Below are 26,282 nucleotides of genomic sequence, written 5' to 3' on the forward strand. Positions count from 1 at the left end.
CAACAGAAATAATCTATAAGAATGACCAATGCTGTTTTAGTCCTATGCCTGGCCCTGATCCCTGACTGAAAAAGATTGAGATAATCCACTTCATCTAAGATGCCACCATAGTTGATCTGCCACCACCTCTGCTTCAGAAACCTTTCCCAGAATGGGTAAGTTGGAGACTGGGCAATAGTAATCTGACACTGTCAATTCCAGGGAGAATCCCTTCAGGGGGACCGTACCATAGACTCTTTCAAAGCTCCTGGCAAAACTCCTTCCTATAAAGAGGCCTTGACCATCTCCCAGATCCAGATGGTCTGACTACCCCCTGTACCACAGGAGCCAGGCGTCTGGCAGGGGGCAACTGAGAAAGAACTGTATCCACTTCTTGGAGTTCATAGGCCAGAAGGAATCCTAGCTAATGCAACAAGATGATGTCCTAGTCACCACTAAAGACCCAATTTACGAGGAGTCAAGATTCTGACAAATCTGAGTGCCTTTACAGGCAAAGTCCTGTTGTGTTGTGAAAACCATTCATGGTGATTAGATGGAATATCTTGTGTTGACTTTTTTCCTAATAGGCGGATTAGATATTCTAAACAGGGGCACTGGAGAAATAAAGAAGCTTTGCCTCCCTTACTGCCAGCTATAGGCCTGAACATGGGCACATACCTATGCTTGGTCAGAATCACTTTTTGGTTATGACCATTTGAACAGCCCTCATCCTGTGGAAATCAGAGGTAGCAGTCAATCTAATCTGGATCACAGCATGATCTAAAAAAGGCAAAGGGGTTGTGTGTGATGGAAATACTTTCTATCTCCACATTACGTAACATCTCCAAGACCTGTATGCGTTGGGGCAGAGATTATCTGAGACAAATCCATGGCCACCGATGGAGATCATGAATTCCTGGGCCTTGCCTGATCTTGGCTTTGAAGCCATGGAGTCTGAAGGTCCCCAACACAAATAGGTGGGGCTATCCATCACCAGCACCGAAATCAGAATCAGGAGCCCAGGGAGGGATCTCACTGGGGAACAGAGCAGACAGAACCTGAGGAGAATCTCTAGCTTATCTCTATGGCTTGCTTTCACACCCTAGTATCTCAAGAGCAGCTTCCCTAAACACAGAAAGAATATCCCTAGCTATTAACACCCTTTCCTCATCCCTGGCTGTGGTAACAAGGCTGAAGGACCCAAAATCTGGTAGGTCTGATTTCAGAGAGTGTGATATCATCACCCTTACCCAGTCAAGTATGCCAGATCTGCCTGTTTGTCCAACCACCAAACTGTGGATGAGTTTTTATTACAGACAGATGTGGCATTCATCATCAACACCTTGAGGCCACTACCCCAGCAATCTAACCACTTGGCCCCCACATGAACTTATTGAGTTAGAAGAAGAGATTTCCATTAAAGCAGATGCCTCTCTTCTTCTGGAACAGCATACTCAGGGTTCCCTTCCATATATCCCTCAAGCCAACAGTACAGAGATATAACCACCCCCCAACCCACCCTGTTGGCTCTCACTAATCTCCCTTCCCTTCTCCATCCAGTTAGATGCCTTTATCTCCCAATATGATGTAGTACAACATTCAGCAACCAGCCTATTTGGAAATAATCACTCAGCTGGTCGCAAATCCTAGTAACTCACTCAAACTTTTATACATACTAAACCACCAGTAAATCAACCGAGAATCCTTCCTTCCCAATACCTTCCCACTAATGTCTCAGGGTTGAAACCTTGCACTCAACCTGACTCCCACCTCAGATAGGGCCCCCCGGTTCCATCTCACCATTCACCTAAGGCAGGTCTTGTCAATTTAATGGCACAGGTGGCTCTATACCTATGTATAGCAGGCAGATGGCCCTGCGTGCACTCACAATCTACCAATGGGATAAATTGGGTACCACTGGCCTCCATCTCCAGTCTCCTCCTTACCGTCCATTAAAAGTGATAGAGGCACAACTTTAATCCAGTATACTAGTTCAAAGATCTTCTATCTGATATGGCTATATCTTCATCAGCCTCTTGAGAATCACTCCAACCATTTTTCTGTGTAATCCTTCCATTAAACCATTCATACTCACAGCAATGACACCACTGAAAACAGGTGACCAGGACTCATTCTTAGGCAATATATTCCAACTGGTTAATGCCATTACCGGCCTCTCCTGTCTGTTACCCTGCTACTTCTTCATTTTCTACCTATTTGGTAGCCAACTTGTTCATAATTGCAGTATTCCCCTGAACAGTGGTGGTTGCAGTTCCAACAATGGCAGGAGTTGCAGTTCCAACAACAAAAATGCATGTCTGCTACTCTCAAAGCTCCTGTTTTTCAGATCATATTCAGTCCCCATACCACATGAAAAGCCTTGCAACTGGAACATCTCCAACATTATCTCCAATTCCCTTTGTTACACACCAGGTTGCAATATCCTCCCCGTTTCTATCTGCTTCTCCTTTCCTGCATCTTGCATGCCTTTAGAAATGGATACTTGACTAGCTTGCTATCCACTGTACCAGCACATGTAACCTTAATGCTGCTTCTTTCTAATCAGCTGTGGTATCTGAGGAAAGCACACCCGCCTCCTTTTAAGCCACACTGTGGCTGCTTCAGATTCCTTTTAAATGCCATTCTTGTCTTCACAAGATTGTTTTATTTTTTGTTCTTTTTTACTTCCCTTTCCTTTAGAACTCTTTTTAATTTTCTTTCTGTTGGTATTTCTGTTGTTCCTTCCTTCTGCTGTATCATGTGATGTTTTTTTCTTTTTGCTGATTTATCTCTTTTCGATTTCAACCACACTTAATGGCTGAGTATTTTGCCACCAGATCTAACTTTGACCCCCAAGTCCTTTCAAAGCAGTTTTTAAAAATGTACCTCTTTTGTGTATGTATGAACTTGTAAACCTGATTCAGAACTGAATTAGCATATCATAAACTACTGCTTAAAGTTCTTTATCAGAAGATCAGTATGGTGGAGGGGAAGTAAAGTCCTGTTATGTGAGCAAAACAGTGCACTTTCCAGATGTTAAAGCTGCTACACATATGAATAATTGACATTAATATTTCTTCTTCTGAGATAAAAATGTATGCAGCTCATACAGCAAGCAATATAACTTTTGCTGCTGGTCACTGTTTGCATTCCTCTTTTCAATGATAAAAGATGGCAAATAGGGTAAGTTTTAACTATGCTACTAAGCTTGGCAGCCCATAATCTAAAACATGTTATATAAGGTGCAACAACCAGAACTGTACTTGGAATTGGAAATATGGCTGCATGCACCAAAGATTTATATACAACTTTCCAATATTGACAAATCAAATATTTACTTCTGTCATATACAGTACTGTCCAATACTTACAGTTTTATTTCTAAACCATTTCCTAAAAATCCCTAGCAAAACATTGATCTTTTTCACAGCTACCACACATTCATTGACTGAGTATAAGTGGTTGAGGAATCATCAGAGATGATCCTTGAAAATAGATAGGGAATGTAATACCCAACTACAATTCAGTGACCTTGAGATAGAGGTGGGGAAGGAATGGGCCCCAGCTACTTTGATGCACAAAATGGTAGTCTGAATAAGTAGGTCTCAAAATAGTTATTTTACAAATATCTCCTTCCAAGATCAAATCCAGGTCTAAGGAAGAACCAGCAGGGACTGAGTACTATAGATTGGTGAGTCTAGCAACTGCAGAAATTTCAGTTGAAGAAGGATGACATGGTGTTTAAGACTACTGGAGCCATTGAGCCAGTACCAGGAAGATGTTCCTCCTTGTTTTGCCCTTGTGGAATTGGATAGGGGACCCACCAAATAATTATATAAAAGCTCTAGAAGGTTCTCAACAAGTCTGTGTACAGACACATCACACATAAGTACAAATCTGAGAACATGAAGAAGCTGTTTTAGGAAGAAAATTTGCATCTGAATCTAGAACCTGTTGAAATCAGAGGATTAGCACAATTACAACTAAAGATATGCTTACAGATAACAAAACAACAAAAAACTTCAAAAACTACCAGCTTTAAAGGCAATGAAAATAATAACCACTTGTATCCGCATAAATATAATTTTTATTTTTAAGTAGAGCCTTGTCACTCTATGGAAGCAAAAGTTGGACTTTAAAGAAGCAGGATAGGAAGAAGTATTGACACCTTTGAACTCTGGTTTTGGAGAAGACTCCTGAGAATACCATGGACAGCCAAGAAAACAAATGGATGGATTATCGAATAAATCAACCCACAGTTCCTTCAAGGCACAAATGACCAGGCTCAAATTATCCTACTTCAGACACATTATGCGAAAACCCAGCTCTCTGGAAAAGGCTCTAATGCTGGGAAAGGTGGAGGGAAAGAGAAGAGGATGACCAGCAGCCAGGTGGATGGACTCAGTTACAGTGGCAATGAGTGCACCATTGGGAAACTTGATATAACAGGTGAGGGATAGATTGGCATGGAGAAAAATCTATCTATGTGGTCACCAGTCAAAAACAACTTGATGGCTCATCATCATCACCATCATCATCATCATCATGACACCCTTAATATTCTTACCAATCTTATCCTATAAATAGGTTGTCATTTTTCCCAATGTACATACAGACACTGAATAATACCTCAGTCAAGGCTGGTTTATATTTATTTGATTTGTAACGTTGCCCAACTCAGCAGCATCTCAGGGTGGCTCACAAAATAAAAAAATACCTACATTACATTAACCCAGAAAAAAGACAAAAAATTCTTATAACAGGGGAACAAATATGCACCGTGAACTAATCTACATAGTTCAAGCCAGATGGACACAAACCTGCCTATCCCAAAGGATGGTTACCATGACAGGTATCATGATACAGAATGGCATTGCTTGAGGGATGGGACATGAAGCTGAAATGCCTGAATTGGGATTCATACCCAGTTACCCCAGTCCAAATCCAAAATAGCATCTACTACCTTTTTTTTCCTAAGCTTGCAACACCAGCTATTATTGTTTTAGGCATTTTTAAAATAAAAAATTATTTGAAATATGCAGTAAGCAGAGGCTGAAATGAATTATATTTTTAAAATATTGATGTAAGTTTGTTGGAAACTAAATTGAGAAATTTTAAAGTTCCACACTTTATGCCACACTTATGGTCAGACAATGAAAGAAGGGAAGAGAAGACTCATACAAGTCTGGAGTTTCTTTTGCCACATTCTAATGGTTTTCTTAAGCAGTTAAATGTTAATTCAACAAAGGTTAATAATAAAATAAAATCTTACAAAAAAAGGAAAACATGAAAACAGCAGAGAATTATGTTTGTTTACATACATTTATTTGCAACCTTAGGTTTCAGCAAAATTGAGAATTATGTTAAGCTACCTAAATTATATATTTCTTTATATAAAAAAGCATGTGTATGTCCCTTCAAGTCAATTTTGACTCCTGCCGACTGCCTGGACAAGTCCTTGCAGTTTTCTTGGCAACATTTTCAGAAATGGTTTGCCCTTGCCTTCTTCCTAGGACTGAGAAAGAGTGACTGGCCCAAAGTCACCATTCATGCTTAAGGCAGGACTAGAACTCATGTTCAGAACTCAGAACTCAGTTTCTAGTTTGGTGCCTTAACACCAAAAAATGAACTATTAAGGATGCATTTCCATACACACAGAATACCGTATTTTTCCAACTATAAGACGATACTTTTTTCTAAAATCCTTACGCTAAAAATTGAAGGGCATCTTATTCAAGGAAGTAAGCTGAGGAGAGAACCGCGTGGTTGCAAAACTGCCCATACTTTGTCTCTGCAAACAGGCTTCCTCCTATTTCTAGCCTCCAATCACAAGTGAAATAGCTTGACTCTGCAAACAGGCTTCCTCCAATCATGAGCCTCCAATCACGACTGAAACTCCCCATACTGTCTCTGCAAACAGACTTCCTCCAATCACGAGCCTTATGTAACTGACGTCAGCTGATGCTGAACAAACCAATTAGAGGAAGTCTATTTGCAGAGACAAACTATCGGCAGTTTCACTCGTGATTGAATGTAATCAGTTATGCAAAAGAGCATGGAAATAGAGCTGCAGAGAGACGGTTTGGACCTCCTTCCACCGAGTGTATCAGTTAACATTCAGTAACATTTAGTAAATGTTATCTAATTACTAAATAAAAATGTGTTCTGCACTATCTTTAAAATATTGATTTCTTAATTTTGGGTTGGAAAAGTGGGGGTCGTCTTGTACATAGGGACATCTTATTGACAGAAAAATACGGTAAATTATTATGCCAAATATTTGAGCAATACATTTCTTCTCATGACTGGCTATGAATATCTTAATCATACCTTAGGTACTTGTTCCAGATCTGTCCTGGATTTATCTAGGAATGAAATAAAATAAAAATTAAATAACATGACGGATAAAAAGATTTGTATTACATACACCCTCAAGAAATTCCATTCATTCACTAATTTTCAAACTGTTACAAAATTATAACAGGTTTTATTAATTTTTAGAATTGTTTTCTGGTTTTAGTAATTAATGTTTTAATACATTAAATATTATTCTAGATAAACCCAACACATGAAAGGTACTGATTAAAAATTAGGAAAAAAAATAAAAACAGAACCCTACCATGAGTATGTAACAATGTCCTGTCAAAAGTATCTTTAGGAGGACAAATACTCTTACATTTCTCATGAATCTTCTCTTTCTATAGAAGAAATCAGATGAAGAAAAAGTTTGGTTTGAAAAAGATAAAGAACATTTTTCTAATATATTAAGTTCCTTACCCAAGAGGAAACCTTTACCAAAAATTCACTGGCAAAGTGGAATATAAGTGACATAGTAGTATGTTATTTATAACTAAGAATTACAAACTTATCAATACAATAAACCAATGATTTTAAAATTCTCAAGATACTACCCACTCTAATCTTATCATTTACACAGCAGTAGAACCAATTAATTAAATCAGGTGCAATTTGGTTTGGCTTGGTTATGTGGGAGAAGTTTGATCCTGTTGGTCCTAAGCTAGTGGATGGGGTTTTTGCAACTGTTAGCTTGGCCACCACTGTTTTGGATCCATGTCCCTCCTGGTTAGCTAAGGCCTAACTAGAGGTGTTGTGTGGTTGGGTCTTGATGGTGAAAAATTCCTCTTTGAGAGAAGGGGTGGTGCTACTGGCCCTTAAGGAGGCAGTGGTCGCCCCCTCCTCAAGAGGCCACTGCTCAACCCAACTATTCTGGACAATTTTCTTCCAGTCTCTAACCTTCCCTTTTTGGGGAAGTTTGCAGAGAAGATGGTAGTGTGGCAGCTCCAGAGAACTCTGGAAGAAGCAGATTATCTGGACCCTTTTCAGCTGGGATTCAGACCTGGATATGGGACCAAGACAGCATTGATCACACTTCTAGATAACCTCTGGCAGGAGCAGGATGGGGGTAGCGTGTCCATCCTTGCTCTTCTTGACCTCTCAGTGGCCTTCAGTACTATCAATCATGGTAACCTTCTCAACCCGTTTGAGGAGTTAGGAGTGGGTAGCACTGTGTTGTGCTGGCCTTCCTCCTTCCTCCAGGGCTGGTTCCAATCAGTACTGATACAGTGGGAGAGGTCCAACTTCAACATAACCCTAGCAACACTGAATGGCTCTGGGTTTTAGAACCCCCTGGTTCTGGGGACTTTCCATCTCTTGTTCTGGATGGAGTTGTACTACCCCAGATAGAACCTGTGCACAATTTGGGGGTCCTTCTGGACTTGTGGCTCCTGCTTGAAGACCAGATGGCAGTTGTGGCTGGGAGGCCCTTTGTACAACTATGTGTTGTGTGCCAGTTGTGCCTGTTCCTAGACTGGGAGGCTCTGGTCACAGTCACTCATGTCCTGATCACCTTCTGATTGGACTACTGCAATAAACTCTATCCAGGGCTGCCCTTGAAGAGCATCTGGAAACTTCAGCTGGTGCAAAATGTGATAGCATGGGCAATTATAGGCACTTCTGGTTCAGCACATGTGACACCTCTGTTCCACAAGCTGCACTAGTTGCCAGTATGTTTCCAGATTCAATACATTAGCTGATAGTGACCTATAAAGACCTTTATGGCATGGAGCCAGGTTCCTTGCAGGACCATCTCTCCCCAGTTGTGTCTACCTGTCCTGTTAGATTGGGCAGGAGAGGGATGCTCCGGGTCCCATCTATTATGGAGTGTCATCTGGTGTGACCCAGGAAGAAAGCCTGTTCCATCATGGTACCTGCCCTCTGGAACATCATTCCTCTGGAGATCTGACTTGCCCCAACCCTACTGGCTCTCTGTAAGGCCTTGAAGACCTGGTTTTGTTACCAAGCCTGGGGCCTTGGGTGTGTAGTTTGTTTTCATCTTGGCTGATGTATATATTATTTATTATTTTGTTATGTTTTCATCTTGTTTTTGTTTGCCACCCAGAGTCATATATTTGAGATGAGTGGCAGTATAAATTGAATAAATGAATATATAATTAAATTTCAGACTTAATATGAAGCCATATTTAACCATGGTATTTGTATGATAGGTTAGCTGTACAATACCTTGGTTATACATCTACCTGGCACATTATAGTTTATAGGGCATTATTTTATAAATTTGGCTGAAAGTCTGTCTTGGAATATTCAAATCCACTTCTGTAAAAACAAGTCAACATTACAGTAAATCCTCAATTTAACAGAACAGTAAGGGGAAGGATCCGTTAGACCCAAATATTTCTAAAATAGTGAATGGGGTTTTATGCATGCATAACGTTTTACACATAGATTTTATGTATGTGGAAAATGGTGAATGGTATTTTAAACATGCATTAAATAGTGAATGAACTTTACCCTTTACATTCAAAGCCTGCTACACTGAGGCCTAATAAATCAAGGATTTACTATATATAATTACATAGGGATCCGTTTTTATTCATCGCGAAATGAATGTGTTAAAGAACTTAGTTTACCACACAAGTCTTATGTACAATATACTATAAATTCATTATCATTAGTAGGATTAATCTTAGCAAGTTGGTTCATTTCATGGTTCTACAGTAACTTGGACTAAATAATCTGAAGATATCAGGAAGTCAGGTTGAAGTTTAGTAATAATTAAATTCTAATAGCAAATATAGATGAGTTTAGTATACATGCATACAATTTCTTTTTACCTGAGCAACTTCCTGTTGGTATGTTACAAAATGTTCCTTGTTGATCTGTGGGAGGTAGAGCGAAGGCACGATTTCAATGTCCACAAAATCCTGTCCCCATGTTTTTGTAAAGAAATCAGATTCCCTTTTTGTTAATCGAGGATCATTTAGTGCTGCTGGGAGATTTACTTTGGAATGATAAATAGTCCATCGATGCTGATCAACAACTAAAGATGGGCTGTCACATAAGCTATTAGGATCACCTGCAAGGCAAAAAAATCTAATCATGGAATATAACCTAGCAAAAAAAAAAGTATTTCATAAGCTTACAATACTTCTGTAGGCTGATTATACAGTTAAACCATACAAACAAGTATTTAAAGAATTATTGTAGAGCAAGAGAATGTATTAGCTGGACTTAGATGTGTCTGAATTTAGTACACCACATTCTTGAAACAAGAAGAGTGAGCATATTCTTCTTGCTCTTATGAATACTATTAGTATTCACAAGAATAGAAAACTGCGAACACTTCAATACTGTCAATGATACAGCAAATAAGAGTTTGTATCCAGAAGGTAACCTGAGATATCATTAAAAATATACTTTGTGAATCCTCAGAATAGAAAACTGCACCCATTACAATATTTTTCAACAGCAAAGCCATTATAGTTTGCTGACTTCCCATACCAAATGGTAGCAGAGTTCATTGGGAGGGAAGAAAGAAATATTTGTGCCCCATTTATTACCCAGGTAGCACATAATCAAGCTGGGCCTATTCCTGCCAAAACCTTGTTTAAATAATGGCACAAAAATGTTTTGTTCATTAATTTCTAAAGCTCTAATTCATTGGCTCAATTGCAGGTTGTATTTCTGCCAAAACTTTGGAAACTTATTTTTCTAATAATGTTAATGTTTCTAAGAATACTTATGGGATTGAAGCCAAAAAGCAAGAAATAAATAAGCAGGATTCAGAAAGGTCAGGTCAGTGCTTGTCCACAATCTGTTCTTTATTCATTTACCTGTGAAATAATGAAATCTTTTGATAATGGCCTATATATTGTCCATATATATTTGAAAACTGCCTTCATTTTAATTTTAAGCATTAGGGATTAGAAAAATGATTTTTTCTTCTAGTGGTAAAAGATTGCTGTTGTTAATTATCTATCTCTATCAGAATACTGCAGGCCAAATTGTATCTGGTTAGGACAGCAATTTGTCTACTCTCCATTTTTTGCCATTAAAATGTCTGGTAGAGTTGTATACTCATTCTCACGCTGTTTAACATATATTTAAACTATTTGATTGTGATCTGCTTATCTTCCTATTTTTGTTCACTTCAAACTTGCTGAATCTAAAATATTCTTAGTGTTATATACAGGCGATATACCATTTTGTCAATAAAGCAGCTATGTTTAGTTATAATTTTTTGATAGGTGAGTTACTGTAAAATAATAAGTAAGCCAGACATTTTCAATATTTCACTATTATTTTGCATTCTTCCAGGTCTTGAGTAGCTTGGAGACTTCTGTCATTTAGTCTATACCAAATAGTTCTAAAGCTATAATTTATTTTATATGAAGGGGAAAATTTATTTTCAGCACTTACCAGATGTTGAATAAAAATGCACTGACTCAGTTGTCCAATCTGGATTTGGGTTTTTAACCTCTGAATAAGTGTATTCAATATCTTTGTAATTTCTCTTGTTATGCCAGATGTCCCACCTGAGTTTCTGAAAGAGGCTCCCCTTTGGTTGAGTGCAGAGCTTGATAACAAGCATTCAGTTTGGGAGATTATGTATTCTAATTTTTCTTTTCAGGTTATATGTAAATTCTCCAAAAGAACACACATTCATTTATTGTCAAAAGTATTTGATAATATACTTGTATTAACCTCCTCTGTAAACTCCTTTTCCACTCAGAACTATTGTTAGGCAAAATCTATTCTTGAATGTTGATTTACAACGTTTTAAGAGTGCTGCTCTGAAAACTCACTTTTCAATACATCTTGGTTTTTAATTATATCACTGACAACTAGCCAGATAACTTGACTGTTCTCCAATATCTATTAATCTTAAAAGTATAGTTTGCTGTTGCTCAAGATCAGGAAATTCTATCTATCTATCTATCTATCTATCTATCTATCTATCTATCTATCTATCTATCTATCTATCGAATTTGTTAGTCCTTAAGGTGCTACCACTCTCTTAGATAAATGAAAAAAATAATCCAGCTATCTTTTTGAAAACAAAAAACAAAAACAAAAAACAACCCCAGAGTATATCTGACTGTTTAAACATGGTAATTAACGTTGTTACCTGTGGGTTCCTTGGGACATACATCTGGTAGTGTGCGCACTGGTCGAAAGCATTTGGAAGAATCCATTTCCTTTTTAAAGAAAGCATCATTGTTCTTTGACTGAGGCACTGGTGAAGACCGGTGGCTTGAGGCCATTGCATAAAATCACTACTGGATAAATACTGGATTAAAAAAATATGTATATTTATATAGACATGTTCAAACATCATAGGAGAATAATGAAACATATACCAGTTATAAGTGAAAACATTTACAGTATGAGTAACTAAAAATAATTCCATACTAGCAATGACTACATGAAATGTTAAATTATTTTATCAACACCCCACACAAAATTAAACCAAACCTCCGAGTACTTCAGCTCATTTAATAGAATTCATTTAAACAAATTATTACTTCAAAACCAAAGTGCTAAAAGGTATACATTCTGCGGCGCTTTATAAATGGCTGTAGGAAAGGAAGAAAAGGAGTGACAATGAATAGTTTGGATGGATCAATCTGATCATCAAGTGTGGTAATAGAGATTTCCTAAATCCCCAAAAATATCTTTTCCTCCAAGTTACCTGACAGTATCTTCATGCTCTATTCCCAGCCTCAGAATTCAGTTCAGCATTTTATACCCTTCTTTCTTATCAGCAAGTTATATTCCCTTCTCTTGCATTTTAGTTACCTTTCTTCCCCTTCAGTTTGAGGCAGAGGAGCTCCCATTTGTAAATGTGCACTATTAGTGATTGTAATTACAGCTGCTAAAATGAATTCAGCTTCTCTTATATATATAAATGTGTACTATATAAATGTGTACTTTTAACTCCCTTCCTATTTCAGCGACTCTACAAGTTTAGATCGTTATCCTTAACCTCAAAACATTATGGGAAGGGTTATTATAAAATACTGAGAAATCTTGATTTAAAAAATCAAAGCCAAAGCAGGATTCCTTTCTGATCAACACTCCTAGCTTTTATATAATATCAGCTGTTGATGGTGATTGGCACAGAACTGAACGTGGAATTCTATTTTTTAAATAACTACTATCATAATACAGAGAAACCGATTTGACATTAAGTTTCACTGAATTCAGTGGGACTTACTTGTGAGCATACCTGAACAGGTTGCACTATAACTTTTATACACACACACACACACCAATGATATCAAGATAATAATCCCAATCAATCCATTTTATTTGCACAACAAACTTTTGAATAATAGAATATGAAATGTAATTTGCCCAAATGTCATGGTACAGTAGAAATGAGCTCAGGGCAACATATTAGCAGAATACCATATTTAATAAATATTTAGAATACCAGGGCAGTATTTCAACATTTTTTTTATTTAAGAGTTTTCTAGTGAACTGGGATGTGTATATTTCTTACATCAGCTAAGAAAAGAGAACTGAGGAAAACCAGTAAATAGACTGCAAGTGCAAATAAGGAAAGCAAGTGGAAGAGAAGAGGCAGAAAAGGTGGAGAACCTGCTGGTAACTTCAAGAGGGAGAAGGAGGAACACATTAGCCCTGCCTAAAGGAAGACACTGTTAAAAGCTAGCAAATCATGAAAGTAAGTAGCTGAGGAGGAGGAGGAGGAGGAGGAGGAGGAGGAGGAGGAATGGCTGCAGATTCCAGGGAGACTGGGACAAGCATGCGATGCCTGCCCTCCTTTTGTTGCTGTCCTCCACATGCAGAAAGTGAGTATCTGCAGCAGACAGCTTCCTCCACCCATAGGTCTCTGTGCAAATGATCAGATAGAAAACCAGGATCCTCTGTCCACAGAGGGTCTTGACAGAGTTACCATGCATGCTAACTGAGCAGTTCTATTATATGAAAGTTACAGCCACTGAACTCAGTGGAACTTACTTTTGTCATCTGCAAGGGAAAAAAAAATAAATCCAGGACTGGTTTTAGTGTGAGTTGGCAACCCTAGTTTGACAAGGTAGGAAGTCAGGCAGGACACAAAATTTTTGTGTTTATAATTTTTTCCCGTCTAATTTTCCTTTTTTGTAAAGACATCTTCCTTTCACGTAAATATGTGCCATTTTAAAAATTTAATTATTATCAAGTATTACCCTAGAAAACATAAGCTTTCTTCTAGGAAGTGAAACTGGGAGACTGTGAGTTCTAGTCCCATCTTAGGCACAAAGCCAACTGGGTGACTTTTGGCCAGTCACAGTCTCTCAGCCTTAGGAAGGAGGCAAGGGCAAAACAATTCCAAAAATCTTGCCAAGACGACTGCAGGGACTTGTCCAGGAAGTCACTGGAAGTCAACACTGACTCAAAAGCGCATGTACACACACACACACACACACACACACACAAAAGGCAACTTTTTGAATTTTTGAGAGCATGGGAATAGGTGGGAATATTCCATACAGGTAGTCCTTGCTTAATGTCCACTCATTCAGCAACCAAAGTTACAACAGCACTGAACGAGGGGTATTTATGACAGGCCCTTGTAGTTGTGGCTGTCACAGCATCCCCAGTCATGTGATCACGATTTGAGTGCTTGGTGACTGGCTTGCAATTACAACATTGCAGTATCCCGGAGTGAAGTCACATAATTGCCATTTGTGATCTTCACTGCTGGTTTCTCACAAGCAATGTCAGTGGGGAAGCAGGAGCTTGCAAATGATGATCAAGTGACCGTGGGACACTGCAACCATGTGGAATTTGCCTAATGATGGCAACTGGGACTGCCGGAACTGCTGTTTTAAGTTGGTGTAGTCACGTGACGTCATGCCTTAAGACCGCATCTCTTACTGATGAAGCTCCCAGTCCCAATTATCGTCAGTAAGTGAGGACTACCTGTATTTGCAAAAGGGCTGCTGTGGAAGATATGATTACACAATATGCTGGCTTGGTTGCTTCCTGGCACTACCTCTAATCCTTCACCCACCCCTGGATGCTTTCTACCACCAATTACTCATTTTCTATGCTTTCTACCACCAATTACTTATTTTCTATGCTTTCTACTATCAATTACTTATTACCAATTACTTATTTTATGCTTCCTACCACCAATTACAGTGGTACCTCGGGATACGAACTTAATCTGTTCCGTGACTCTGGTTGCAACTCGAGTTGGTCTCAAGTCGAGGTAAAGTTTCCCATAGGGTTCAATGTAAATCCGGTTAATCCGTTCCGCCCTCCGAATTTGGTCGCAACCCGAGGCAAATTTCCCCATAGGGTTCAATGTAAATCCGGTTAATCCGTTCCGCCCTCCGCCCGAATTTGGTCGCAACCCGAGGCAATTTTCTCTTCAGAGCCTTACTCCCGCCAAGCCTGCTCTGCATTTTCTTTGGAGCCATGCTAACACGCACAGCAAAAACCTTCGCAAAACACCGCAAAACACACCACAAGCCTCACCAAACGTCTCCTTGCTACCGCGACCTCGCCCACAGGAAGCCGCGACCGCGTGGCAGCAGGGAAAACGGCCGCGGATCCGGTTCGTAACTAGAGGCGAGTTCATAAACCGAGGTAAATTTTCCTGCCGAAGCTGGTCGTAACCCGAAACGTCCGTTAGTAGAGGCGTTCATATCCCGAGGTACCACTGTACTTATTTCTTTTTCTGGCAAGGGGATATATTTCCAAACAAAGCTCTCAATGCATCTATCCAATATTTTCATTTTCTGGAAATGCCTACAGAACTTAGGTGATTTGGATCTTTGATTTATGAGTACTTAGAATTTATTTATTTATTTATTTGTTTGTTTGTTTGTTGAATCTTTAAAGTCACTTGGGAAAGGGAACTTAACGATGTCCATGAATGCACTGGCACCACATTGTCTATCCCTCTGCTAATAATGATCATGCACTCATTTTTTTAGCATATAAGATAGTGTTGATAAAATCAGTGAGCTATATCTTTGCATTAACACAATACATTTAGCTTTACCTAACTATATAATAAAAGACATTTGTGTTATAAATCTACTTACATCTTGATTCCCTCCCTTTTTAAACACACAATTTATTTAACATGTTATACCACTGGCAAAGTTTTTTTTTATGGTTTATAATAAAAACAACATGCAGCCAATTTCTTCCTGAAGCCTAATGATAACTATTCAAATTTGTCAACTGTTAGATCCAATCTCCATCCCAGAGTATTCCTCTTTAGAAAATCTGGAACTTCTCTGAGAAGCTCTTAAGAAATCTGAAATTGAACATAAGGCTCACAATCAGTTGGGGGAGATCTATACTTCAGGATGCAAGAAGTTTTTCCCTTACACCAAGAAGGCTGTTGAAGCCTATCCAGTCTTAGGGGAGCATAAGGCAGGCTGAGTCAAACACTAGCAGTAGAAGTAGTGGTATAAAGAATCAAAGGCAGACTTCCTCACATGTAAAGTTCTACTCATGAGTAATATCTTCCTCCTAAGTAGGATTTTTGCAAGACCCTCTCTGATAGTCTGAACCTGAGCCTTGGGTAATTTCTGATTGTGCCTGGACCATAATATCATAACAATCCTGTCTGTCATATGGTCTACATCAGTGATCCTCAACCTTTTTGAAGCTGCCGCCCCCCTAAGGAGTGGAAAATTTTTCAACGCCACCCTTTGGGGAGGGGGGGGAGTTACTGAATTATAAAAGGCAAAGATTTTAAGTAATTTTTTTCAGTAGACTTACACACCAAATTTGTTCAATTTAACTCAATACTTTTGCCCTGGAAGGTAATTGCATTCCTTTTATTAAAATTAAAATGACTAATGCAAAAAAAATGAAGCGAAAGAAAAGCAACTCAAGAAACATGGGTCAAATCAAACATTCATATTGAAAGGACGCTCAACGCACGCACTGCGATTAATCGCGCGGGAAGACAGCTGACGCACACGCTGCAATTAATCGCGCGGGAAAACAGCTGACGCATGTGCTGTGCTGGTTGGGATCGGAGAAGGATCGTAGTGTCGAGTTCTTCAAGGTCATCCTACCTAGAATACAAATTCGTCTCACCATTCTTAGAAGTGTGTGAGGGCAGCCGTCGCGTAAGTTCGTTTTATTGCTGGTGCATATGGTATAAACCGGATAATCGATTTAATAATTTTTTTGGGGAGTTTTAAAGTTAAGTTCGAATGCCAAAACATGCTCATCGCCCCTCTACCGCCCAAAACATGCCCACCGCCCCCCTACCACCCAAAATAAGTTCACCGCCCCTCAGCATCCTCCCACCGCCCCCCAGGGGCAATGGTCTACATGCTCTGACCTGTGGACTTTCTTTGGACATTGCCCTTGGATTGAAGACTGTCTTTAAACAGCCTCTAGCTCTGCCAGCCAGCCAATAATGCAAGCAGATGTGGCTCTGCTTGATGCAAATCAAGATACAGGAAAAAGACAGGTGGAACAAAGAGTTTCAGAAGGGATTCTGGTAAAATAAAATACATTATACTGCAATGTCTTCATTCTCTTCCCTCATACATAACCCTACATTTTTCCTACGAAAGATCCAACAACAAAGCAGATACATAACAGAATAATAAATATAAATCTTTGGACATCATCTCACTGCCTTCAAGAGAAAAGGGCCTCTGAAATGAACTGCAAAATGAGGCTACACTAAATTATTCATTGCTAACAGCTATTTGAGTATAGCATAATTTAGAATCTTATGGATAATTAACTTCAATAAGCCACTGCATCTGTCAAGATAATAGTTGGTTCACATATTAGAAAAAAAATAATTCAAACAAAAACCAAAAAACATACAAAATTGATCATATATATTTGTATCAGTTATTTAGGAAGTATGTAGCATGACAACATGATGTCCTCTGTTATATACTATCAATATACTACTAAAAACTCTCATGTCCGTAACCTTCAACTGGGTGAAACGGTGCATCAGAGGACAACAATTTTTGAATCAAAGTACCTCAAATGGGCTAACTTACAGAATCAAAAAAATCCGGGATGCATTACTCCTGTAGGATTGAAATTTGGAAAATTTGTGGCTGCTTCAGCACTGCTGTGCTGCTGCGCCATCGTGGTCAGCGCAGGTCACATGATCATCATGGGCGTATCCCCAACTTCTTTCCTGCCTCCCTCTGTCCCCTGTGCCCAATCAGCTGGCGGCAAAGCCCGACAGGCAAGCAGTGATTGGCTGCTTTAGAGCCAAGGCCAAAATTTGAAATCTTTAACGGTGGTGGGTGTTGAGGGGACGAGGGAGCGACTTGGATGCCTGCTGGTGAAATAGGGCTGGCTGGGGGGCATCGGCAGGTCAGCCTTCTTTTTCCCTCGAGGGAGGGAGCCTTTGGGGACATGAGGACATGACAGAATGAGGAGCAGGGGTGCAGTTTTCTCACAGTCCGTGACTCCCTTTGTTCCACCTCCCTCCAGCAAAGTGGCAGGTAGTTCTGCAGGTCAGTCAAGGAGGAGGAGGCAGCTTCATGGGGGGGGGGTCTCCTAAGGATTGTGAGGGGAGGGCAAATGGCACAAGCCCATATTATAGGAAGGAGAGCATTTGGGGATTGATGGTACAGTGGATTTCCCACCCCCAGTAGCAGGTGTCTGTTGCTCCTAGGACAATTTTCCTCAGCTGTCAATGGCTAGGAAGTCAATTGTTACTGGATGTTTGATTTTGGGTTTTTTTTCCTCTTAATTCTTTTTATTTTATTTTTTTGTCACTTGCAAACAGTTCAGAGCCTTTCTGGGATTGAGCAGCATATAAATTTCAGAAATACATATATGTATACTGCTTGCATGTAAGTACTAAATTAGTTTAGTGACCATAGCTTTCTTTATGGGTCAGGCACATTTAAGTGGGAATAAACAGACTTTTAGATAGTTTTGGTCAAAAACCAAATGGCTCACAACCAGACCTTGAATTATGTCCAAAACAATTCACAATCAGTGAAGCCTAGGTCATACACAGGGTGTGCACTGTCCTTCTGGACTTATGGGCTTCTCTAAATCAATTGTTAATGATATCCAATTCTATTGCTTCTTTCAGCCTAAATTCAATACAGTTCTAAATTAAATTATCAGATGTTGATAATGGGTTAGATAAGAGCAAACAAGAGCTAACTTGATCCAGAAAAAACAGAGCAATCATTGATCAGTCAGAGGGCAGATTACAGGGCAGGTCAGCAGACTATTGGTTAGAGCACATGACTCTTCTGTTACAATTTCACTGGCAATTGGTCATTTTCCAGGCAATTTGAAGTGTTATTTATGATCTATAAAATCTGATACATCTTTGAAACAGGCTACTGAAAAACTCTATTTCCTTATATGATCCTGTGCGATTTATAAGATCCTTGATAGACACACTTTTTTCTCATCCCTGTTGAAGGTTCTTTACTGTCCATTTGCTAGCAAGCAAAAAAAAAAAAAGGTATTTAAATAGGCATTTGGCTTTTAAGCTATGTATCCAAAGAAGGCTTTAAATGGTAGATGATGTTTGTTTCCTATTTACCTTACTTTTTTATATGTTAATTCATAATTTCAGTTTATATTTTAATATGAAAGTTGCCTTGAATATTACTTATAGTGGAAAGGTAGGCTATACGTTTAAAAATAAATCAATTATTGCAAGGTTAACAATAGTTGAAAAATTTCGGTATTTTGTGCACTTACAGTACATGTTAAAGAGCTAGATCAGCAGGAAAAGCAACTTAAAAATATCAAATTTTCCTACAAAGTATTTCCCAATTCCTTATTTCCTATTACATAGGATAATGCTATATAGTGCTTAGAGAATTTCAAGAGTATGGTATAGATAACTGAGCCCAGAATTAACTTATACAATTAGTGATGCTTTCGCGATTAACAATTACGCCTAGGGAGGAACCCAAAAGGCAAAGGGCAAATGGCACTTATTATAATCAGTCCATTAGAAATTAAAAACCCCGGGTACATGTAGCCAGTTGCTAATTGTTCCATGCTAAATATAAAGTACTTACTTATTCAATCAATTTATAAGCCCACTCAATTGCCATAGTATTTTCAGGTAACATACAATCACACAAGGAACACACTTAAAACGAAAAACAAAAGAACACACAGTAACAACAATATTAACAGCCTATGTCAGAGAAACTACAAATACAAATAATCAATTAGATTAAAAATGGGATCACAAATCACTCAACCCAGCGCCTGCTGAAACAGCCAGGTCTATAAACTTTCCTAAAGCAGAGCTGGGACCATGTGAACTTTTAGAATAATACGGTTCAAGAGGGAGGGCTCTTCCCCAAGTTTGCCTTAAGATGGGATTATTTTAATGATCAGACATGGAGAAGGTAAACCCTGCAAGATCTTACAGGGCAGGCAGAGAAAATTGGAGGTATTTTTCATGTCCTGAGCTACAAAGGGCTTTATAGATGACAATCAGCACCCTGAATTGCACCTAGGAGCCAACTGGTAACCAGTGTAGCTTCCAGAATTGTCACACAGGCATAAAAGGTGCACCCATAATTGTGCTGCTGCATTCTAAACCAGCTGTAAATTTTGAGTGGTTTTCAAGGGCAGCCCTATGTAGAACTCACTGCATTAATCCAGACAAGAAGTGATTAAGGCATGAGGAAATGTAAGAAAGGAAAGGAAGATCCAGGAAACCGTGTAACTGGCACATGAGAGGAATCTGTGCAAAGACACTACCACCTGCTTCTTGAACAAGAGCTGTGAGTCCAGGATGACCCCCAATTACACACCAGTTCTGCTTGGGGAAATACAATCCCATTGAGAACAAGAGATAGAAAAATCACAGAAACAAAGCATCCTTGATTCCACAGCCATTCAGTCTTATTTGGGCTGAACTTAAGGTCTTCCTTCCCATCCAGACCCTAACAGCCTCCAGGCTGTGGAAAAAACCTTGGGATCACCTGATTGGCTTGGGACCAAATAGACAACCAGTTATCATTCACATATTGATGATCTTTGACCCCATGCCATTGGACGACCTTCCCCAGTGGCCTCATGCAGATGTTAAACAGGAGCGGGGAACATGTTGAACCTTGAAGAGCATCAGGCTCAGTCTTTCCCCTCCTACTGGAACTGACCCTGGAGTAAGGAGAATCACTCTAACATAGCATCTCCTGCATACAACTCTTGGAGAAGGTCCAGAAGGATACCTTGATTAATGGTATTGAAAGTTGCTGAGAGATCAACTAGGACCAGGAAAGTCACACCACCCCTAACCTGGTTCTGCTAGACATCATCCACAAACACAATCAATGCCAGGCCTGAAACCTAACTACACAGGGTCCAGATAACCCACTTCCTCCAGGGCCCTCTGAACCTTCTCTGCCACCTTAACTAAAAAAGGAGAGATTGGAGACTGATCAAATTTATCCAGCATTGCTGGGTCCAGCAATTAACATTAATTAGCATTAATGGAGCTGCAGACATGACAAGCTTCTATTTAACAGATTTATGTTTAGATTACAGGAAGAAAATACAAAACCCTATATATAGCAAACTCAATGTTGTCCTATATTAATTTTTAAAACAGGCGTACATACAGCGGGCATCTTCATGGAATTAGTAGTCAAGAATATAGAGATAACAATATCAGACAGAGAATGGGAGATACAGATTTATTAGCATCTGGCTGGCTACCCAAAAGTCAAAATAAAACTGTAATACATCTGGGAAATGTTCAAGTAAAACTGTCTAGAAAGAATTAAACAAGCGCACACGGTCAGCACTTTTCATCGTGCATTATACTTTTTGCAAGACTCATGATCAGAAGGACACTAATAATGCAAGGCATGTGAAACACTGTAGCAAAAACATTAGATCTTTCCAAAGTGAAATAGAGGATTGTAACAGGAAAGAAAGGATTAGTGTTAAATCGTTGTCATTTATATGTTAGGTGCATCATATATACTGTAGGTACAGGGCCAAGAATGGGAAGAAATGACCAAATATCAGAACTGAGCAATTTAGAACCGACAAAATCCTTTTGCCTCAATATGTGTGGACTAAAATATCTTTACTTATTTATGAATTGGAGAGAGGTTAGTTCAACTTTCAACTTTATTGATTTGTCTTACAACCATATCAACAAGAATAAGAAACATCAGCAAAGGTGAAACAAATAACTAATACACAAAATCCATGATACAATAAAATATTATAATAATAAAATGGGATAGTACAAAATATACTACTATAAAATAATAATGTATCGCTAACATCATAATCCAGATTCATATAAGACCATCAACCCTACATGATACTCCAATCTGTTCTATATATCGGGCTCTCAACTGAACTGCCTTGTCCACAAACTTGGCAGTCCTACGCACAATAAAGATATTTGTGCCCGAAAGAAAATAGGATAAATTGTGTTTGGAGTCCCAATGGACTGTTCTTTCCAACAGAGAGGACAAATAATTAAGCCTAAGTGAGTCATAAAGTTTACAGTCGAACAAAACATGGGCAATATCTTCTATGGCTGGGTCCCCACATACACATAGCCTCTCATCATAAGGCACGTGATGGAAACGACCATATTTGACCATGGAGTCCAGTAATTCAAACCTAGCTCTAGTATAGGCCCTTCTTAGGTTTTGAGTTAGACTCATCGACAGATATTTTTCAGAATGAAAGGTAATTTTATTCTTAGCTAACCATTTTAATGACCCATTTTTAGCCAGTTCCTCCATGTCCGTTTGGGCACTGATATCCAGGGCTCTCTGTTTAAAAATATCCTTTGCCTGTGAGTTATTTATGAGTACCTGTTGAGCAGAAAGCCCATATTGTGAGATAACTTTAGTAAGATGTTTTAGCCAGGATATGGAGAGGTCCATACTTATTTGTTCCAACAGGCATAATTTGGGAAGCCTATCATAATCCATTAAATGGACTCTGTGCCAATAAGAAAAGACCTTAATTACTGATTGGCTCTGTATAGAATGGGTACCTATTTCCGCTCTGATCATGAGGGCTGATGTGTTCTTATCAACTCTCAATATATTTCTTAAAAAACGTGTCTGGACATGTTCAAGTGCGACAGATTTTGCAAGGACCCACACTTCCACACCATAGGTCAACATTGGGACAATTTTTGCTCTAAATACTTTCAGTATAGGGGTCAGTGTGCCAGGATATTTATAATTATAAAGTTTAAGTAGACTTTTGGCACAGACCTCAGCCCTCCCTGCTGTCCTTCGAAAGTGATTTTCCTAGGCTCCAGTATCAGTAAAAACCAGAGAGAGGTTAGTTAAAGCAGGGTGACCAACTTTTTTAGTCCAGGAGGAAAACTCTTCCTCCATCTTCATCAACAGAGGGTTAAGAGACAGATCCAACTTCATGTCCTCAGTCAAACATGGAGTTTAGTGGATGACTTTGAGCCAGTAACCAACTCTCAGCCCAACCTACCACACAGGGTTTTTGTTTGTGGAGATAAAAATGATGGCATATGTGTACTGTCTTGCTCTCCCTAATGAAAGGCAAGATATAAGTTAAAAATATGCTATCTGTTCTATTTTAAAAGATTAAATGTAAATACAAATATAAAACAATTAAAAGATATTTCCCACAAGTATTCCAATATTCAACACAAATCTGCTGCTTTCTAGAAACAATAGTTTTTGCCAGTTCTTTGGGTACCATTTGTTAATTTGGCAGGGAAAAATATGCATTTTTTTTCTATCAATGTTAGGAATTGTTCTTAACCAATAATATTTAATAAAGACAATCTTACTTGAACAAAGAAGTTAGAAGGACTACTTTAATTGGAAAGAATGTTTTGTTTTTGCTTGTTTTTTTTTTTAAGGAGGTAATAGAAGGGCTATTGCTATCTGAGAAGCTGAATACTGTGTGGTGTTTTAAATTATATCTGTGTGTTATGTCATTTACAATGCTTTAACTTTAAATGTTAGGTATTTTCCCTATGGTTCTATGCCATAAAGAAACATCTTGTTTGATTTCATCTTTATTTAGTTAGCCCCTGGGAATAGGTTTTAAGATAGATGCTTGCATTAAAAACTTATTTATTTTCAGTTAGTTTTTTTTTTAAAGAAAACAATAATTCATTTTAAGTATGTATCTATTAGGTTTTAAAATTCATTTTTTGAAACAAAACTTGGTTTCTGGGAGTTTATCATAACAGTTATACTTAAATCACAGTATTTCTCATAATCATGTCTTCTACTATACTAAAAATAATGGGCTACTAAAAAAAAGTCAACTCTAAAAATTTACATCTACAGTGGGGCAAAAATGTATTTAGTCAGCCACCAATTGTGCAAGTTCTCCCACTTAAAAAGATGAGAGAGGCCTGTAATTTTCATCATAGGTATACCTCAACTATGAGAGACAAAATGGGGGAAAAAATCCAGAAAATCACATTGTCTGATTTTTAAAGAATTTATTTGAAAATCATGGTGGAAAATAAGTATTTGGTCACCTACAAACAAGCAAGATGTCTGGCTCTCACAGACCTGTAACTACTTCTTTAAGAGGCTCCTCTGTCCTCCACTCGTTACCTGTAGTAATGGCACCCGTTTGACCTTGTTGTCAGTATAAAAGACCCCTGTCCACAACCTCAAACAGTCACACTCCAAACTCCATTATGGTCAAGACCAAAGAGCTGTCAAAGGACACCAGAAACAAAATTGTAGACCTGCACCAGGCTGGGAAGACTGAATCTGCAATAGGCAAGCAGCTTGGTGCGAAGAAATCAACTGTGGGAGCAATAATTAGAAAATGGAAGACATACAAGACCACTGATAATCTCCCTTGATCTGGGGCTCCACGCAAGATCTCACCCCGTGGGGTCAAAATGATCACAAGAACGGTGAGCAAAATTCCCAGAACCACACGGGGGGACCTAGTGAATGACCTGCAGAGAGCTGGGACCAAAGTAACAAAGCCTACCATCAGTAACACACTACGCCGCCAGGGACTCAAATCCTGCAGTGCCAGGCGTGTCCCTCTGCTTAAGCCAGTACATGTCTGGGCCCGTCTGAAGTTTGCTAGAGAGCATTTGGATGATCCAGAAGAGGATTGGGAGAATGTCATATGGTCAGATGAAACCAAACGTTTTGGTCTAAACTCAACTCGTCGTGTTTGGAGGAGAGAGAATGCTGAGTTGCATCCAAAGAACACCATACCTACTGTGAAGCATGGGGGTGGAAACATCATGCTTTGGGGCTGTTTGTCTGCAAAGGGACCAGGACGACTGATCCGTGTAAAGGAAAGAATGAATGGGGCCATGTATTGTGAGATTTTGAGTGAACACCTCCTTCCATCAGCAAGGGCATTGAAGATGAAACGTGGCTGGGTCTTTCAGCATGACAATGATCCCAAACACACCGCCCGGGCAACGAAGGAGTGGCTTTGTAAGAAGCATTTCAAGGTCCTGGAGTGGCCTAGCCAGTCTCCAGATCTCAACCCCATGGAAAACCTTTGGAGGGAGTTGAAAGTCCGTGTTGCCCAGCGACAGCCCCAAAACATCACTGCTCTAGAGGAGATCTGCATGGAGGAATGGGCCAAAATACCAGCAACAGTGTGTGAAAACCTTGTGAAGACTTACAGAAAACATTTGACCTCTGTCATTGCCAACAAAGGATATATAACAAAGTATTGAGATGAACTTTGGATATTGACCAAATACTTATTTTCCACCATGATTTGCAAATAAATTCTTTAAAAATCAGACAATGTGATTTTCTGGATTTTTTCCCCCATTTTGTCTCTCATAGTTGAGGTATACCTATGATGAAAATTACAGGCCTCTCTCATCTTTTTAAGTGGGAGAACTTGCACAATTGGTGGCTGACTAAATACTTTTTTGCCCCACTGTAACTGTTAGGAGCACTTTGGAATTTGTGACATTTATGGCTGTTTAGTTCAAGAGATGCTCATTTATGATGATAGAGGAAATCACCCTTGATATCAAAAGTAAAGATTATGTCAGGAAGTTATTTAAACTTGTGTTTGTACATTTCATTTTAAACATACAAATTTTTAGCATCAGCTTGTTATTAATATCTACTGGCTGTGAGAAAGCACAGACCACATTCTGCAAGTACTCGACAAATAAAGAAGTTTAACAACAACCACTTAATTTGCATACCTTAACAACAGTATTCCAAGAAGGTTCCAGTAAGGCAGACCTCATATCTCTCCCAGTTCCATTGGTAAAAAATCATGAGACTATAACATACATTACTGTTTTTCAAGTTCTAAAGAAAAGATAAAGCATAATTAGAAAAAAAAAAGTATCAAACCATTAATTCCAAATTTAAAATATTAATTAAAAAAGCAGAGGTATAAATTAGAGACTGTATATAATACAGTTTCATGTAACTTTTTAAATTTTGATAAGGCAGGATGGTTATGCCAAGGCCTGTGTAATGTATGCAATTCCACTGTACCTATAGGTATCCCACTGCTTCCTAAGATATAATTAAGAGTTCCCTTGTGAAACCATGCACACATGATACATATATGTCATGATGGTTGCATGCACATAATATTAAAAAATGTAGCAAAAGTAATAAAGGAAGAAGTTTTCATTTGATACTGGCATTGGAAAGATAGCATTTTAGAAGGAACTATCAGGAGCATTTAATATGTTAACCAAACACAAAAAGCAAAACAAAAAGCAAACAAGCAAAATAAATCATATGTTGAAAACATGGCTTAAATGTTTCCCTTGCAATATTTGACTGTTTTTCAAATAAGGGACCGAAAGTATTTAATACTGAAAAATCCTGAAAATAAATCATTTTCATCTAAACCACTTCCCTATGACAGCTTTTAGGGTACTTCTCATAAGAGGAATGAAACATGGGCACCTGTCACATAACTTACATTTAAAGCACAATGCACAAACATACGTTTACATCTAGGATACTACCAAGGATGCAAGTTTCTTTTCCAAAACAATCTACAAATACATATTATATCACATAT

The 26,282-nt window shown here is 38.7% G+C and overlaps 1 protein-coding gene across 2 annotated transcripts in view; it reads right to left on the reverse strand.

The window, feature by feature from the left end:
- The window catches only part of VPS54 (VPS54 subunit of GARP complex), a 57,897-nt gene that overhangs the window by 29,202 nt on the left and 2,413 nt on the right, over nt 1-26,282 (reverse strand). For both annotated transcript variants that reach the window (XM_088134039.1, XM_088134044.1), the window contains 5 exons: nt 25,441-25,549; nt 11,425-11,586; nt 9,131-9,372; nt 6,598-6,676; nt 6,309-6,343 (listed from right to left, as the gene is read on the reverse strand). In XM_088134039.1, the coding sequence (XP_087990165.1) occupies nt 6,309-6,343; nt 6,598-6,676; nt 9,131-9,372; nt 11,425-11,560 (492 nt within the window). In that variant the 5' untranslated portion in view covers nt 11,561-11,586; nt 25,441-25,549. The remainder of the gene's footprint in view (nt 1-6,308; nt 6,344-6,597; nt 6,677-9,130; nt 9,373-11,424; nt 11,587-25,440; nt 25,550-26,282) is intronic.

Source organism: Python bivittatus, unplaced genomic scaffold, assembly GCF_059951505.1.
Source record: "Python bivittatus isolate LINGU-HERP-01145 unplaced genomic scaffold, Pbiv_v1 ctg000020_np1212, whole genome shotgun sequence".
Lineage (NCBI taxonomy): Eukaryota > Metazoa > Chordata > Lepidosauria > Squamata > Pythonidae > Python > Python bivittatus.